General features: G+C 36.3%; 1 protein-coding gene across 1 annotated transcript; it reads left to right on the top strand.

Annotated features, from left to right (window-relative positions):
- Positions 1 to 8,858: 8,858 nt before the first annotated feature.
- On the top strand, positions 8,859 to 15,187 carry LOC144435432 (steroid 17-alpha-hydroxylase/17,20 lyase-like). The gene is made up of 10 exons (XM_078124028.1): positions 8,859 to 8,934; positions 9,236 to 9,406; positions 9,672 to 9,845; positions 10,798 to 10,891; positions 11,340 to 11,495; positions 12,531 to 12,751; positions 13,176 to 13,295; positions 13,704 to 13,943; positions 14,618 to 14,716; positions 14,890 to 15,187. Exons 1-10 carry the CDS (start codon positions 8,859 to 8,861, stop codon positions 15,135 to 15,137), a joined length of 1,599 nt encoding a protein of 532 aa, XP_077980154.1. The 3' UTR covers positions 15,138 to 15,187.
- The last annotated feature ends 1,398 nt before the right edge of the window (positions 15,188 to 16,585 follow it).

The following is a 16,585-nucleotide window of genomic DNA, read 5'->3' as shown; positions in this document are numbered from 1 at the left end:
CATTATATACAAGGATAGTATTGGTGTTTCAAGGAGAAATGAAACACCTACACTTGCTAAATCCTTCGAAGCTTTGTCTGTTGAGCTACGTATAATATCAGATTGTGTCATGGTGCATACCATTTATCGTCCACCTCCATCCAAAACGAATGTAAGTTCTTTTGCGATGTTTATGGAGGAATTTGAATCCTTTCTTCATGATATTCAGTTCAGCCGATTCATTCTATGTGGTGATTTGAATAGTCATCTGGATGACCCATCATCCTCAGAGGGTAAGCATTTCCTGGATCTCCTTAATTCATTCGATGTCATCCAGCTGGTCAATAGTGCAACACATCGCAAAGGCCATACACTGGACGTGATCATTGCTCGTTCTATCGATGCTGACCTGTTAGCCAATGTACAGCCAGTAGACATGTGTTTTCCTGATCACTATCCAGTATTCTTCGTCATCAATATATCCAGACCAACTAGAGTAAGTGACAAAGAAATATCGTATCATCAGATTCGAAAAATAAAACTTGATAACCTGTCAGCCGACATTGACCGATTTGTCTCAGAGACAGCTTCTATTGACGACCTTGATCACTTTGTATCTGAATACACAACGTCCATGAAGAGCATTGTTGACAAACATGCCCCAGTGAAGACCCGTGTTATCACACATAAAACTGAGGCTCCATGATATAATGATGACATCCGGGTTGCGAAGCAAGCACGGAGATGATATGAAAAGTTGTGGAGAGATTATGGTCTTACGATACACCGTCAGATGTTTGTGAATGAGCGAGACAAGGTGAACTCTGTGATTGATGATGCGAAAATGGAATTCTACACAGGCATATGATTGAGGACAGTACATCTGATCCGAGACGTCTGTATCAAATTTATTAGGTTCGGACACTCGTGCTGATCCCTTACCGGATTTAACTCTGTCAGAGAAGGTTGAAGCTTTTGCTAAATTCTTTTTGGATAAAATTGTGAAAATTCAGCTTGAATTCCCGGCAATCGACACTGACGTTATCACTGCCCCCTGAGAGTTGCGGTGCTGATTTGGACAATAAATGGGGCAATTTTGAGCCGGCTACGGCTGATGAGGTGCCCAAACAAGTCGAGTGTTATGGATCTACTGCCCACTAAATTGGCCTGCATTTCTTCACTGCTCCCTGTTTTTCTCAACCCCTTACATTATTAATCTTTCATTGTCAATGGGGAAATTTCCCGATCGACTGAAACTGGCAATGGTAACCCCAATTCTAAAGAAAGCATCATTGGATCAGGATGTTTTAAACAATTATCGACCAGTGTCAAACTTAGCATTTATATCTATGATTATAGAGAAAGTCGTCTCGAATATCAATAATTTGTATGTACCTCGTCAATCTGCGTATAAGAAATATCATAGTACTGAGACAGCTCTACTTCGACTACAAAATGATATTGCTTGTGCCATTGGTCAACAGAAAGTTGGTTTGCTTGTCATGCTTGATTTGGCAACAGCCTTTGATACTGTTAGTCATGATCTTTTGTTACACAAACTTCATTCAATTGGCATTACTGGAAAGGTGTTATCATGGTTTACTTCCTATCTCTCAAACCGTGATCAAGGTGTAGTTCTCAATGGTGCTGTGTCAGCTACCAAAAAATTGGAATGTGGGGTCCCCAAGGGAGTGTACTCGGTCCCATTTTATTTAATTTATACACATCATCATTAGCTGAAATGCTCGCTGATCGCAGTGTTTCGTATCAATCGTATGCGGATGACACCGGGATTTACATCTCGTTCAAGGTTGATGACTCTACACCCGCCATTGCTCAGATATCTGATTGTATTAGGGGAGTGAAGTGTTGGATGCTGAGTCACCGTTTGAAGATGAATGACAGTAAGATGGAGGTCATCTGCTTTGGTACGAGTCATTCCCTTTCTCATCTCGGGCGTGTGAATGTTGCAATCGGCGGCTCCCTCGTGAATTTGGCGCCGGTAGTTAAAAATCTTGGTATTCTAGATAGCCAATTGACGATGGAGCGGCATGTGACATCCACATGCAAGAGTGCATACTTTCATTTACGAAATATAGCTAGCATTTGTAAATTTCTTCCACGTTTGTCACTTGAAAGGCTCATTCACACTTTGATTTTTTCTAAGTTAGACTATTGTAATGTACTGTTTCTTGGGCTTCCTTTGTTTTTACTATGGAAACTACAGCTAGTTCAAAATAGCACGGCTCGCCTATTGTCTGCCTGCCGCAAGTATGATCATATATCTCCTTTTTTGAGATCACTTCACTGGCTCCCAATAGAGTGTAGAATTGAATTCAAAGTTTTACTACTGGTTTTTAAGGCACTTCATGGTCTTGCGCCTATGTACATTGTTGATCTTTTAACACCCAGAAATATTATGCGTCATCTTCGTTCTTCAAATTCGGGCTTGCTTGAGGTGCCGTTTACGAGGTCATCTTTCATCTACAAATGGGCCTTCAGCCATGTTGCTCTGCGGTTATGAAACGATTTACCGGCTGGGATTAGAATGTGTAATACCATTGATTGTTTTAAGAAAAGTTTTAAAACACATCTTTTCCGCAAAGCTTTTAATGAACTGTCTTTTAAGATGTATGAAGTGTTGTTTTAGTATTAAGTGCTTTTTCTTTTTTTAGATTTGTGAACTGTTTAGAGCATTCTATGGATTTACAGTATAGAAAAATAAATATTATTATTATAATTATTATTCCATACCTTTTTCAGGAAGTCCAATCTTTGCCACCATCAGTTAAGAAATATGATGTACACATTCACCTGCGACATTTTCATTTTCAAGTGGGGTATGAGAGTTCGCACAAAATGGGCATTCCACAGCCTACAACTCATACTCTGTTTGCTAAAGTCCTTCAGCACGAGATCAACAACACCAGTCATGATGCATCAAAGTATTTATCATAGAGGGGCTACCTTTGCTCATCAATGTGGTGCAACACTAGAGATGATCCAGCTTCAAGGTGACTGGTCATCTTTGGCAGCGCTAGTCTACCTCACTCGTCCACAAGGTCAATGAACCCAGGTGGCCCAAGATGGCATCACATGGGCTTCAAATTTTACCACATAGTTAATAGTCACAGAGACTATTGTAAATTTGTTACTACACTTGGTCAATGACAACTACTTTTACACCTACCTACCTCTGTACCTGCTCCCCTGGAGGAAATTTTTCTTGGTGACTGGGTGTTGGGAAGCTTACCTTAACCTAACCAGGTGTTTACTGCAACACTGTGTTTTTGTGTTTTATTCTAGTTAGTGTTTGGGGTTTTGCATTGTTAGTGTCCTAATTCTCATCTGTTTACAGCGATACATCTAATAGAACATTATAGGACATATGCACTTTGTTATGGTTAACGTATGCACATAATTATATTGAATTTGAAGTATACGTTCCAAAGATATAGAATTACTAATAACCATTGATTGTGCAAATGACTAATTAATGGTCATTGGATGTTTACCAAACTCTAATTAGTTCTTGCCAGTAGCATATGGAAGATGTGTGGCAAAGTTCATCATGTTCAGACAGACAAACAGACAGACGGACAGACAGACAGACGGACAGACAGACAGACAGACAGACATACAGACAGACAGACAGACAGACAGACAGACAGACAGACAGACAGACAGACAGACAGACAGACAGACAGACAGACAGACAGACAGACAGACAAAAATAACACTCCCATACGGGAGGTAAAAATGGACATAGGTACAGGCATACAAACAAGACCATGCCCATAACAACTGCCATATAACGGTATAGATTGCAAAGATAAACAATATAGGGATGGCTAGGCAAGTGGATAAACACCCAAAACGAGAATGCCCATATGCCTAGCAACAAGACCAAGCTCATAGCATCAGTGAAACGGTGATATGTATTGCAAAAATGACAACATCTTTGGCAAGTGGATAAACCTTCAAAACATTGATGTAACTGACTCAGAAATGAAGATGCTACCAATACTAACAGTAACTTTATGGTGTACATAAAACATTTTTAAACAGATTTAAACTGGGCATAAGAGCAGAGTCTTTAGATTTTCATTCCTACGCACAATAATTGTTGGAATGCAACAGAACATATGGAATTAGTTATGTTTGAAGTATGTACCACATTTTATTGAATTTGAAGAGTGCATTTGTGAGTATAGTCTAATTATTAATTATGCAAATAAGTCGTTGAAACTAAAAACTACATCGCCAAGCTTATCAGAACATTAGCGATTAGCTGAATTTGAATTTAAAGTATGAAGTTTGAAATTTGAAAACATGGTCTTATTACTGAAGATCATTAATTATGCGATTGAGTCATTAAAACTAAAAGCTATATCACAAAGCTTTGTAGAAGTTATGCACCATGTTATGGTTGATATAGGTAGCAAGTTATATTGAATTTGAGAAGTGCTTTCTTAACATTTAGCCTAATTATCATTAATATCATTAGTTATGCAAATGACTCCATTAAATAAAAAGCGACATCAACAAGCTTTCGCCCCTTCTAATGTTTGAAGTATGTGCCAAGTTATATCGAATTTGAATTGTGCATTAAATTATAGCCGAATTATTTGAATTATGCAAAGGAGTCATTAAAACTACAAGCTATATTATCAAACTTTATATGACACATGCACGTTGTTATCATCAATGCATGTCCAGAATTATATCAAATTTAAATCATACATTCTCAAGTTATAGCATAATTACCGAAAACAATTAATTATATAAATAGCTCATTAATAATAATGGTATGTTTACCAAAACTGAACTGGTTCTAGTCTTTACCATGAATAATACAAGCACCAAATTTCATTCGAATTGGGCCACTCTTTTTTGGAAAAAACTATCACACACACACACACACACACACACACGCACACACACACACACACACACACACACATTCCATCACTAATATATAATCTTCCTCACGGAAGGTAATAACACGTCAATTCTATAGTTGTGTTACAACGCCATTGGTTCCATATTTAAAAATCGCGGACTAAGAGAATGCTTTCATTTGTTTTTTTAATATATCGAGATAGTAACAATAGTACGTAAATTTGAATCAAAATACAAAGTAGCAAAGAAGGGTTGGGTACGGGAGGGAGGGGGTTTCCCTTGTGTCCCTGGAAATGTTTGAAATTCAATGCTAAAAGAGTGATAATCAGGTAATCCTGTCAAAAAGTGTTTATTCAGAAAACTCGTGAACGTTTACGTTCTTTAAAAATTCTAAGCCAGGTCAGCATTCTTAAATTTGATTTGACAGTGTCAGTATAAACCTTTGACGAGAGTCTAAAATTCAGAGACACATGTACCACAATTCTCTTACCTCATACAATTGAAAAGAAATTGTTGTCTTCACTTGGTCAGCATTTTTTCCCACTTTTTGGCCTACGACAATTTATTTCCCGACAATCTTCAAGCCGTAAATCAAATGCTTTACCCCTTAGTATTACTCATAGACTACCATGACGTAATTCTATTTGTACACTTAAGTTCTTATCACGTGACTACCGAATACAGCCTCTATCCAACGTGTATTCGCATACGAGGCACACTGAGGTGACAACGGGCATCGCCAAACAAGGTATGTTAGTATACTATCTACAGCTTACTGCTTTATAGTTTAGTCAGAGCACAGAACTTAGTATTGAGGTTCAACCTGACCTAAAGTGAGGTCAGTATGCGTATGTTCACTGCTGTAAATTATAACGATCGGTCATAGCCATAAAGCTACGCGTCATAGATTTCATTCAGCCCTTCCATGTTCCTTATGTGTTACACCATTGAGATACTTGGCCAATAATATATGAAACGGGTATAAAATAACAAGGTTTCTGGGATCGCACACCGCGTAAATATAAACAAGGCTTGCAACAGAACACTCGGGCTTCGCGATACGTAACACCGAGCCCGTCGCAGTGACACGTCAACGAATTGTTAACCCTGTGTGACAGTACAGGGATATTCGAGTACAATTATGTAGTAGATATCGGTACATACAAAGGAACAATTTTAGCCATGCGAAGCTCCGAGGACTGTATGAGTCTATCACAGAACGACACGCGACACCATGAACTTTCAACCGGCTGTTTACTATGCAAACATTTCGTTTTACTCTGCAAACATTACGTAACCCAAGCCTTACCCATGCAAACGACCTTGCCTTCAATCATTAATGTGATTGCGCACTCGTGTTTATGGAGAGGGTCCGGTTCCATGGAAACCGCTATCGGTCCTAAGGGACCGGCCAGTTTCTCCAGCCGGGGGTTGGATTTTGCCAATAGGCCCGACAAAGAGTCACTGTCCACCTCTTATGAGGGGGTCCAAGGGGTCTCCCCTAGAAGCTCTACGGGATTTTTGAATCTTAAAGTTCATTTTTAGGCTATTCAGACACTTTCAGGCAGTAATTTCCAAGACAACACCAACATGTAAAAAGCAACTTCATAGGGTTGAAATATATTTTTTAATTAAGTTTAATAGCGTCTTGATAGTAAGAGGTAGGGGGGAGAGCTTGTGACTGTGATAAATTATGTCCACTTCTTGTGTGAGGGGGCTCGAGGGGGTCTCCCCATAAAAGTTCTTTGGGTTGTCTTACTCTTGCAATTGAAGCCCATTTTTACCACGACACTTTCAGACAATAATTTCCAAGTTTTACAAGACAGCACCATCAAGTATCAGAAACTAGTATTTATAACTTACATACTTACATAGAGTTGAAATATGTTCTTAATCATTATAGTAAAAGTCAACGCAACTAATGGTAGTATCATTGGTAAGGGACATTTTGAGTTTTTAAGGCAATTTTTTGACTATCTTCTCAAATTAGCATATGGTGAGAGAAGTTTAATACCATTATGACATTTTAAACGTTGGTGCGTCTGATTGTTGGTTGAGTGCATGAGTGACCTCTGGTGGTGAGGGAGTCCAAGGGGTCTCCCCTATACTTAGCAGACCCGGGTGATTTTTTGTTCTATTAAGGCAATTTTTAGGTTATTCATAGCCTTTGAGGTAATATTTCAAAGCTTCGAAAGTTTTCGAAGCGAAAGTTGATGTAAGTTTTAAATGAGTTTTCCATGTCACATAAAAATGGGCACGTAACATTGGTACAGTGGCATTAATATTACATGTATAGTAAAGTCACTGGTATGTAAGAGAACTGTAGGTGGTCACACCTAGTGTATCCCGCTTATAAATAGAAACTGGAATCTGATGAGATATGGTGATTTGTAGTGTCGATGACATGTTGTGTCCAAAATAGAAAGTACATCTACTCTTCATATTTAAGAGTAGAACAATTTAGATTAACTTTTTTTATAAACTATCTCTGAAGAATACCATTACGAAACATTCAAGTTACCTTTTGCCCCAAAGTGCAATCTAAGTGAATGACATATGTATATGTAGAGTTATGTTTGAACTCTTACATGAATTAATATTAAATAATTCGAGTAAGAAACAGGGACGATGATAAATACATACATGTACCAGTCAGTTCAGTCAAGGCTTTATGTCAGTAGAAAAGGATTTTGTTCACAATCAAAAACACAATGACACCCCCCCCCATCCACAATTTTCAAAACAGCATGACCCCTCCCCCTACTGCCAATTTCAAAAACAGGGTGACCCCCGCCTCCCAATCCACCCCCCCCCCCCTACCCGCGACCGAAGAGACTGACCAGTCCCTAAAGGGGGTAAAGCATAGCAATCTTTGAAGGTCTTTTATAATAGGTAGATATAAAATTGTCTTCATCACTTTGCAAAGCATGACGTCAGGAATCGGTTGATATCTTTGATCCTAGAAACCCATGCTACCCCAAGTATGTCAATACTATCGATATCTTATTGTATTCAGGAATATATCTCGGTAAACAAGTGCCTGTGGTAATACTACATACTGCTGCCTTCACCAATAAAAGTTGAATGTTTACTTTATGATTACACCAAAAGTAGACCACTATAGTACATGTACTACTGTAATGGGCTGATGTTCAGACAACAAATGCTATAGTCTTGCTGCTAGACGTTCGGCTCTTTCGATACTATAAGCGAAATAAGTTCGCAATGAGGGCTTGCCCGAACATGGATGTTCCATCCTCGATATCGATGTTCGGTCGTGTGTCGTATTGTATCGGAAGAACATCCGAGGTCTAGCAGATAGACTACAAATGCTATGGCATGTAACAACAATCGTTCATTTAAATATCTCGTGATGAATACCACCGTGAATGAACTTGCACTCTTTGACATATTTTCCAGTCCCTTTGTATTAAAGTGTTATAATTTGATTCGTAACATTTCCTTCCATTGGGATAGGGACCAATAATGTACTTCTGCCATTCCAAGAGAAATTCGATGAATTCAGGACACTTTCGACAGATTTTATAATTATGTTATTTGCCAACTCATTTCAGTCAATGTATACAATATGACTATATGACGTCATGCTTTTCAGTTCAGTTGCCTGAGTTGTTTGAACTGACTACTTAGTAAACGTTGCTAGTTGACGTCAGTGTTTATTTTTTCCCTCGAATAATAGGCTAAACACTTTTGTGATTGCGGATGCTATTTTAATACTTGGTGGAAAGGGGTCAGTTTACCCACAGTCTACAATACTAATATGCTAGATAGTTCATGCAGTCTAAAACTTACAATGTAGTCGTGTGAAACTGTAAAATGTAAATAGTAAACTAAAAAAAATGAATCTCTCAGTTCGTTCACTATTGTGCGTTTTAAAGGTGATGTTACCTTAGACTATACTATACAAAAACATTTAAATGAAGAATTTACAACTACAGTTTGATAAATGTCTGTGAATGGCGTCCCAAATTCTGGATTCCACGAGTGAAAATGCCGCTGATGCTAAGTACCAAAGGAATACCTTAAAGGGATGTAAGTTCATCACACAGGTTCATTAATGCATGTCTACACCCACACGACGTAATCTTAACGTAAATTATAAAGACAATCCTAATTAGACTAATTCAACTCATCATATGTTTAGTGAATGATGCAAGGTCATTGAAATATAAAATTATAACAGGTACTAGAATTATTTTAAGAAAGTTTAAGAAAGTTAATATAGAAGTCGCCAAAAATATGTCCATTGTGTTGGTTTACTGACAGTCAAGCACTAATCGTCAATCGCTTCACAGTTTGATAACGTTATTCTTGTTGCATCCCTTTTTTCCAGCCAAAATGATTTCTGCAATCATAGGCCACCTCTTTAGTATACTATCAAACCCGACATATGTTCTATTGTTATTGCTTGGTCTGCTGGTATGTCACCTCCTATATGGAATGATCAAACCCGCTGGTTTTCCCCCTGGACCAGTCGGATGGCCTGTTATAGGCAGTGCAATGTGTAAGTTTTCAGTTTTTATCTGTCAGCATCCATATATTTGAAAACCACTATAGAGATGCAATAGACAATTCTTTGAACGTTGGCACCATTTATATCGTAATCATTAGAATAATGTTTTTGTCTTATTTTCCATATGTAATGCATTCATCATCCGTACTGTGTGGGCGCTCTGTCACAGAAGAATACAATAAGATTTCAAAATGGGGCCTGAGATAGACTATAAATCGTTTTTACTGACGTTTATTCCTTCTTTGACTATTTGCAGTGATCGCTAAAGACCCGCATACCAAGTTGACGAAACTGTCTGAAAAGTATGGCGATATATTCACTCTGAACATTGGACTTACTCACTGTGTTGTGCTAAATAACATTAAGTTGGTCAGAGAATCACTTGTCGCTAAACAGAATGACTTTGCTGGACGACCCTATATTTATTCATGTAAGTATCACACGAACCTCTTGTAATATGTAAAAGAACCCTTTCCAACATGTTCCATGCAGGTTTACATGTATTATTAAGTTGGTATTGGAAACTACCGTGTATGATTAACATCTCATATCATTACACCGAGACATTCTTAAAGTGTAGGTGCACTAGACCCAGACAAGTGATGTTCATGCTTATCGCATCATGCTGCTTGACAAGTTTGACTACGACGACTAGGGACAAATGTATGATAAGGAATTAAAGAGAGTTGGAAGCTTCACACCTCTTGGAAATTGCCCATACAATGCCAAGCCCAGTTGTTAGAAGAAAGAGTTGTGCTTGTGATTACTACTGATCATATAGGGCTGAAATATGATGATGTTCCTAGGGATATATAGATGAAAATTGTTCATGACGTGACATCATTGTTGATATGCATTGTTTGTGGTTTAATAATCTTACACTCCAAAAGTACATGTAGTTGACATATTAGTGTAAAATGTGGTCAGTATGTTCCTGGGAATGTTTAGGAAAAGGATTGTTTATGACCAGATTTCTCAATTCCTGATATGCAAAAAAGTTCTTTACAAAACTACATGCTGTTTTGGCTTTTAAAATATAATGAATCCCTCAACTAGTGGTTTGTGATTAGTCCTGATAATATTAGGAATTTTCAGATAATCGATAAAAGATTATATGGCTCGCAATTTAGTTACAAGTGTCATTTTTGGTCAATATGTGCAGTTGTTATTGTAAATATGTGATCGTTTGTAATGATGTTCCCAGGGTTGGCTGGATGACAAAAATAATCGATACAAGATGATGTGATCAGTCTTAAAATTTGTCATTTAAATGGTCTTTTAAATCCAAGCAAGCAAGCTGGGAGCATTATTTAAAAACAGTTTCGAATCAGTTGTAGTACAGTGTCTTTAGTGTTAATTTTCTGATGGGAAACTCTTTTTAGCGGACATTCTTTCCGAAGGCCGGAAAAACATAGTTGTTGCTGACTTCACTCCTGCATGGAAATATCACAGGAAATTAGTACACCAAGCAATAAGGCAAGTTATTAAATCACCTTTGAAGTGGAATCTCTATTATAGAGGGCATTAATTCTGAAGGCGGGAAAGACATAGTAGCTACCGACTCCAGAAAATTAGTACACCAAGCAGTAAGGCAAGTTTGTAAATCATATTTAAAATAAGAAGCGAGAAAGATTGGCTCTCTAGAATCTCTGCATTTTCTATAATCAAACAAACAAACTTTTAATAACTCAAATGTATACTCATACATCGAATAACACTATTTGAAGTTTTACCAAGTATCATTGTATATCATTCCATCATGAATGCTAATAAACGTCAAAATTGTTCAATTAGTATTTATATCAACTTCATGTAAATCATTTACATGTGGTTGAGATTTATAGTAATTACATCTTTTCCGGTTTGTAATTAACATATTTAATAGTTCTTTCTTGTCAAATTGTATTTCTTTTTATAACTCCAGGAATTATGCCAGTGGAGAGCGATTAGAGAGAGCTGTAAGTGAGGATGCTCTTCCACAATTGATGAAAACTGTTGAAGCTGGAGAACCTTTTGATCCGACACCCTTGATATTTACAATGATTGCCAATATCATTTGTAACATGTCTTTTGGCAAACGGTAGGTATGCTATGTCTTACGTCATACACATTGATAAGTAACTATTTCATGTGTAGAACTCGTAATCTTTACCCCATCCTAATAGTACCTACGTATAATAACAACACTAACCAGATATCTGAATTAGTATATATATATATATATATATATATATATATATATATATATATATATATATATATATATATATATATATATATATATATATATATATATATATATATATACTTATTCAAATATCTGGTTAGTGTTGTTATTATACGCAGGTACTATTAGGATGGGGTAAAGATCACGAGTTCTACACATGAAATAGTTACTTATCAATGTGTATATATATATACATATATATATATCAAATATAAATCAAAGCCCAACATGTAACAACCCGCCAACACCTACTTGTCCGCACCCAATACCTCACACAATAACAACCAACACCTCCACACATACATACAACACCAACTCACCGACACAGACAATAGTGATGGTATTTCTATTGTCTACACTCTATATATACAGCACACCCAGAGAGTAGGCCTCAGAGTTGTCTGATGATCGCACTATGCGTGAAACTCCGAGTTACAACCAAGAAAGAGTTCCAGTACTACCAAAACTATATATATAGTAACTAAAGCTTCAAGACATAATTAGAATGTATAGACTGCATGTGTTTGTTTATTATCATTATATCAAGTGTATCTGTCTCACGTTATGAATAAGCCTGTTGTACAGGGTGGCCAACGACCATTTGGTCAATTCTCAGAGTGCCTTTCCACGAAATGTCATCCACTAAAAAATGATTAATTTTGATCGTTTCAAGGCATATTCTGATATTCTGAGTGTGACGTAAACACAATTCATATATCAACACAGCCATATTAAAAAAAAAACATCGATGAAAAATCCATTGCTCAAAGTCACTTCAATACGAACCAATTTTTATTGATATTTATTTTGAATTTTCCATAGATGATACCAATAACCTCACCATTTCCATGCATGAATATTAACAACAATCTCTTTATCATTAACAAGGTATGCCATAGACGACCCTGAATTGAAAAAGATAATGGATATATTCAAGGAGTTAGTCGATGCATTTTCTAGTGGTGGTCTGTTGGCCGATCTCATTCCATTCCTCCGCTACATTCCACGGACCAGTGGAGAGAAGTTGATGAGAGAAACAGTTGACAAATTTCTGAAACTCATCCAACAGAAGATTGATGAACACAAGGAAACATTTGACCAATATAAAGGTATAGATGAACTTACTTCTTGAATGGGAATATTACTTTCTATTTGTCATTCATTTATGATCGTACGTATTTCCTGAATTGCAACAACATTAACTTTTATAAACAATTGTTCAATAGTTATGGCTGTGTAAGTAGCTTAAACGGTAGCTATGTGGGTACATTGGCTATGTGGGTACATTGTAGACATACATACATACATACATACATACATACATACATACATACATACATGTACATACATACATACATACAAAGAATACATACATACATACGTAATTCAAATAATGCGAATAAGGAACCTACAGGACTAGAACGATTTGAAGAACCCCCCTTATCCGGCGCCTAATTACGAAAACCGTGATGTCAGTTCTTTGTTCTAGTATTTGAATAACATATTTGACTCTTTGTTGGTGATTACTGACAGACAACCATCGTGACCTGATAGATGATCTCCTCCACGCCAAGTTTGAAGCAGAAGGAAGTGAGAATGCTGGATTAATCACAGATGTACATATCAGACAGACCATAGCTGACGTATTTGGAGGTAAATAATTTTAGCTGAATTGTAGATGTCTTTGAAAGTATATGCAACAATATGCGAAAGGGGTTACATATCGTGGTAACTGTACATGTCGCTACTTAAAGCGTAAAGACAATTGACATGTCAGTCAAAGCATGAAGTATAGCATGAAGCTTTTTGCAATGTGTGTTTTGATTCGGTAGAAAACAATGGGAAATGAAACCTGTTGCCTACATTGTTATGGTTACATCAAAAGAACCAACTGGTGGAGGGTCTATCAGTTGGTGGAGGGTCTATGGTTAAAGTGGTGTGCAACAGGGCGTGTCGATAAAACACAGAAGTTAGTCATTCGCAGAATCGCACAATATGAAGAATCACATAAATTTCTTATTCATATTCTATGAATCTCTTGTGTTTCTGTCTATTTCTCAGCTGGACTAGATACCACTGTTCACGCTCTAAACTGGTGTGTTGCCTATCTAATGAATTACCCGGATGTACAGGCTAAGGTGCATGATGAGATTGACAACGCTATTGGTCGAGATCGCCCGTGCCAACTTTCAGACCGGTCAAGACTGCCATACTGTGAAGCTGTCATACACGAAACCATGCGAATCCGTACTGTGGCACCAATCGGACTACCACACACAACTACGTGTGATACATCTGTCGGTCAGTACTGTTGTATACAGTTTTTATAAGCAATAAAAACTCGCCTTGGCGAAGAACGTTTAAGACAGGTGTATTAACACAATGTATATAATTACATCTAATAACATATTTTACAATTTTAGTAAATCCTGTATTTTGAAAAGATAGAGTTGTTCGTAACCACCTGCATTGCTTTGTTCTTTTATGTCCTCACTCATTCCTTTAGTTTCATCTCATATCATGCCTCCTCCGATGACAGCCGATCTACTAGTACTGTACGTTGTAATTTAAGCTCTCCTACTAACCAGGACTCACATAAACCTTTTAACTCACAATTTCATACATTTCGAAGTTCCATGCAGATTCCTTTCCATTAGAATTAAAAAGTAAAATCCAAAGTAAAGCATTTTCTGTTTGTACCACAGTCGTTTAAAGCATCCATATCAAGTGTAAAAGTATACTGTTCCATTTACCAATTGACCACATTAGACAGACCACATACTAGGCTTGTAGATAAACCAATTGAAACAGTATACTTTACACTTGAATGTTATAAACGAGTGTAGCACATAGAGGAAGGAAGTGCTTTACTTCTGATCAGTGTTTAATACTCGTTGCAGCAACCGCAATGTTTACATATGATCATATTCGTGATGGATGGACATCTAAATGACCATGAATATAATCACTTTTAGGTGGATATTGTCTTCCACGAGGTACATGGATAATGGTTAACCAATGGAAGATTCATATGACAGAGAAAGAATGGAAAAATCCTGAAGAATTTAGACCAGGTATATTTCAATATTGGCATGTATTTAGAGTGGTCTTAGTTTAAGTCACTGCACACAAGTCATATACGCAATCATACATACACACGAATATATATACATTGTATATATACCATTATATTCTGAATTATTTTTTTTTTTTTAATATACATGAATATTTTTTCTTCCTCTCACAGAACGGTTTCTGACCCAAGATGGTACCTTGATCCCAAAGGCTGAAAGTTTCATACCATTCTCAGCTGGTAGAAGAGTATGTGTCGGTGAAGCTCTGGCCAAAAACGAGATGTTCCTTATGTTTGTCAACATTTTCCAGAACACCATTTTTACTGTACCCCCAGGAAGTAACCCACCATCCCTAAAGCCGAATTACGATGCGGCAGTGATTCGATTATTTCCATACAAAGCAGTCGCTAGAAAGCGTTAGTAAGAGAACAAGGGATGAAAGTCTTGAACTTGACACCCTTCTGTATGCTGTGTACATCCAAAATCAGTATTACTCTTCGTAACTGAAGAATTGCACAGCTAGGTTAAATATAATCGTTTTATCAAGAAATACCAGTAATACCAGTAAATAAATCATACGTACAATTACACCGTTCAGAACTGGTAGATTTGATTTCATATGTAAATTTATGAAAACATTGTACCATAATATATTGAATCAAATAATAACAAGTTTCGCAGATTAGCATTAATCGTTCTCTAATCGATATGTAAATAAAGCCTGTAGGTGGTGTTACTTATTTTTCAAATCTCAATGAGCATTGTAATGACAGATGTTACAAATATTCGATTACATGGTAATATATGTGGTAAAGGCATTCATCGTCATTCTTAGTTCGACCATGCCCACAACAACCAAATGAAGGTGGATATGCCGGATATACATTCAAACCAGATTTATCCTGAATGCCTCCCATAAAGGCAAAAACCATAGGCTTTTTGGCCTACACACATTGTTTGAAAGTAAAATTCTAAATCATAGCTATTATACATGGTGTACCACATAGTTGGGAAAAATAATTATATGAAATTTGAAGCTTGTATGGGTAATGTATTGCCTAATTATTTAAAACATTAAACAATACTAATTTTGATAATTAATGAGGCAGTATCATTACATATAAGCTTTAAATTTCAGATAAGATAATATAGTAGAATTTGAAGTTTGCACTTAATTAACGAAAATCGTAAATTATGCAAATTAGTCATTAGACAAATTAAAAACCATACCAACAGACTTCAGACGACATGTGTGCTTTGTGCATGGTAGATGTATATGCCAAATTTTATTGCATTTGAAGCGTGTATACCGAAGATATAACTCATAACGAAAATCATTAATTATTCAAATTACTCATTAAAAGTATAAGCTATATCAACAAACTTTAAAGTACATGTGAGCATTATTAGGGTTGATATATAAACCAAAGTATATGAAATTTGAAGCTTGCATTCTTAAAGATAAAGCACAATTACAAAAGTCATTAATTATGCAATTTATTCATTAAACCTGTAAGCTACATTAACAAACTTTATAGGACATATATGCACTTTGTTATGGATAACTTGTTTATTTAAATCATATTGGAATCGAAGTATGCATTCTTAAGATATAGCATAACTACCGAAATTCATTCAATATGCGAATTATTTGTAAAGGTGTTAAGCTGAATCAACAAACTTTATGGAACATGTGTTTAGCATATGTACGACATTATATTGATATATATATATATATATATATATATATATATATATATATATATATATATATATATATATATATATATATATATATATATATATATATATATTGAATTTGAAGTGTGTGTCCAAAATATAGCCTAATTACTAAAAACCATTAATTGT

Source organism: Glandiceps talaboti, chromosome 5, assembly GCF_964340395.1.
Source record: "Glandiceps talaboti chromosome 5, keGlaTala1.1, whole genome shotgun sequence".
NCBI classification, from domain to species: domain Eukaryota; kingdom Metazoa; phylum Hemichordata; class Enteropneusta; family Spengelidae; genus Glandiceps; species Glandiceps talaboti.
Note: the sequence above shows the minus strand (reverse complement) of the source record. Positions and strands in the feature narration are given on the sequence as shown.

Coding starts and splice junctions, on each gene's coding strand:
- LOC144435432 (XM_078124028.1), top strand. CDS start 8,859: ATGGCGTCCCAAATTCTGGATTCCACGAGTGAAAATGCCGCTGATGCT. Junction 9,846..10,797: donor ACGACCCTATATTTATTCAT/GTAAGTATCACA, acceptor AACTCTTTTTAG/CGGACATTCTTTCCGAAGGC. Junction 13,944..14,617: donor TACGTGTGATACATCTGTCG/GTCAGTACTGTT, acceptor AATCACTTTTAG/GTGGATATTGTCTTCCACGA.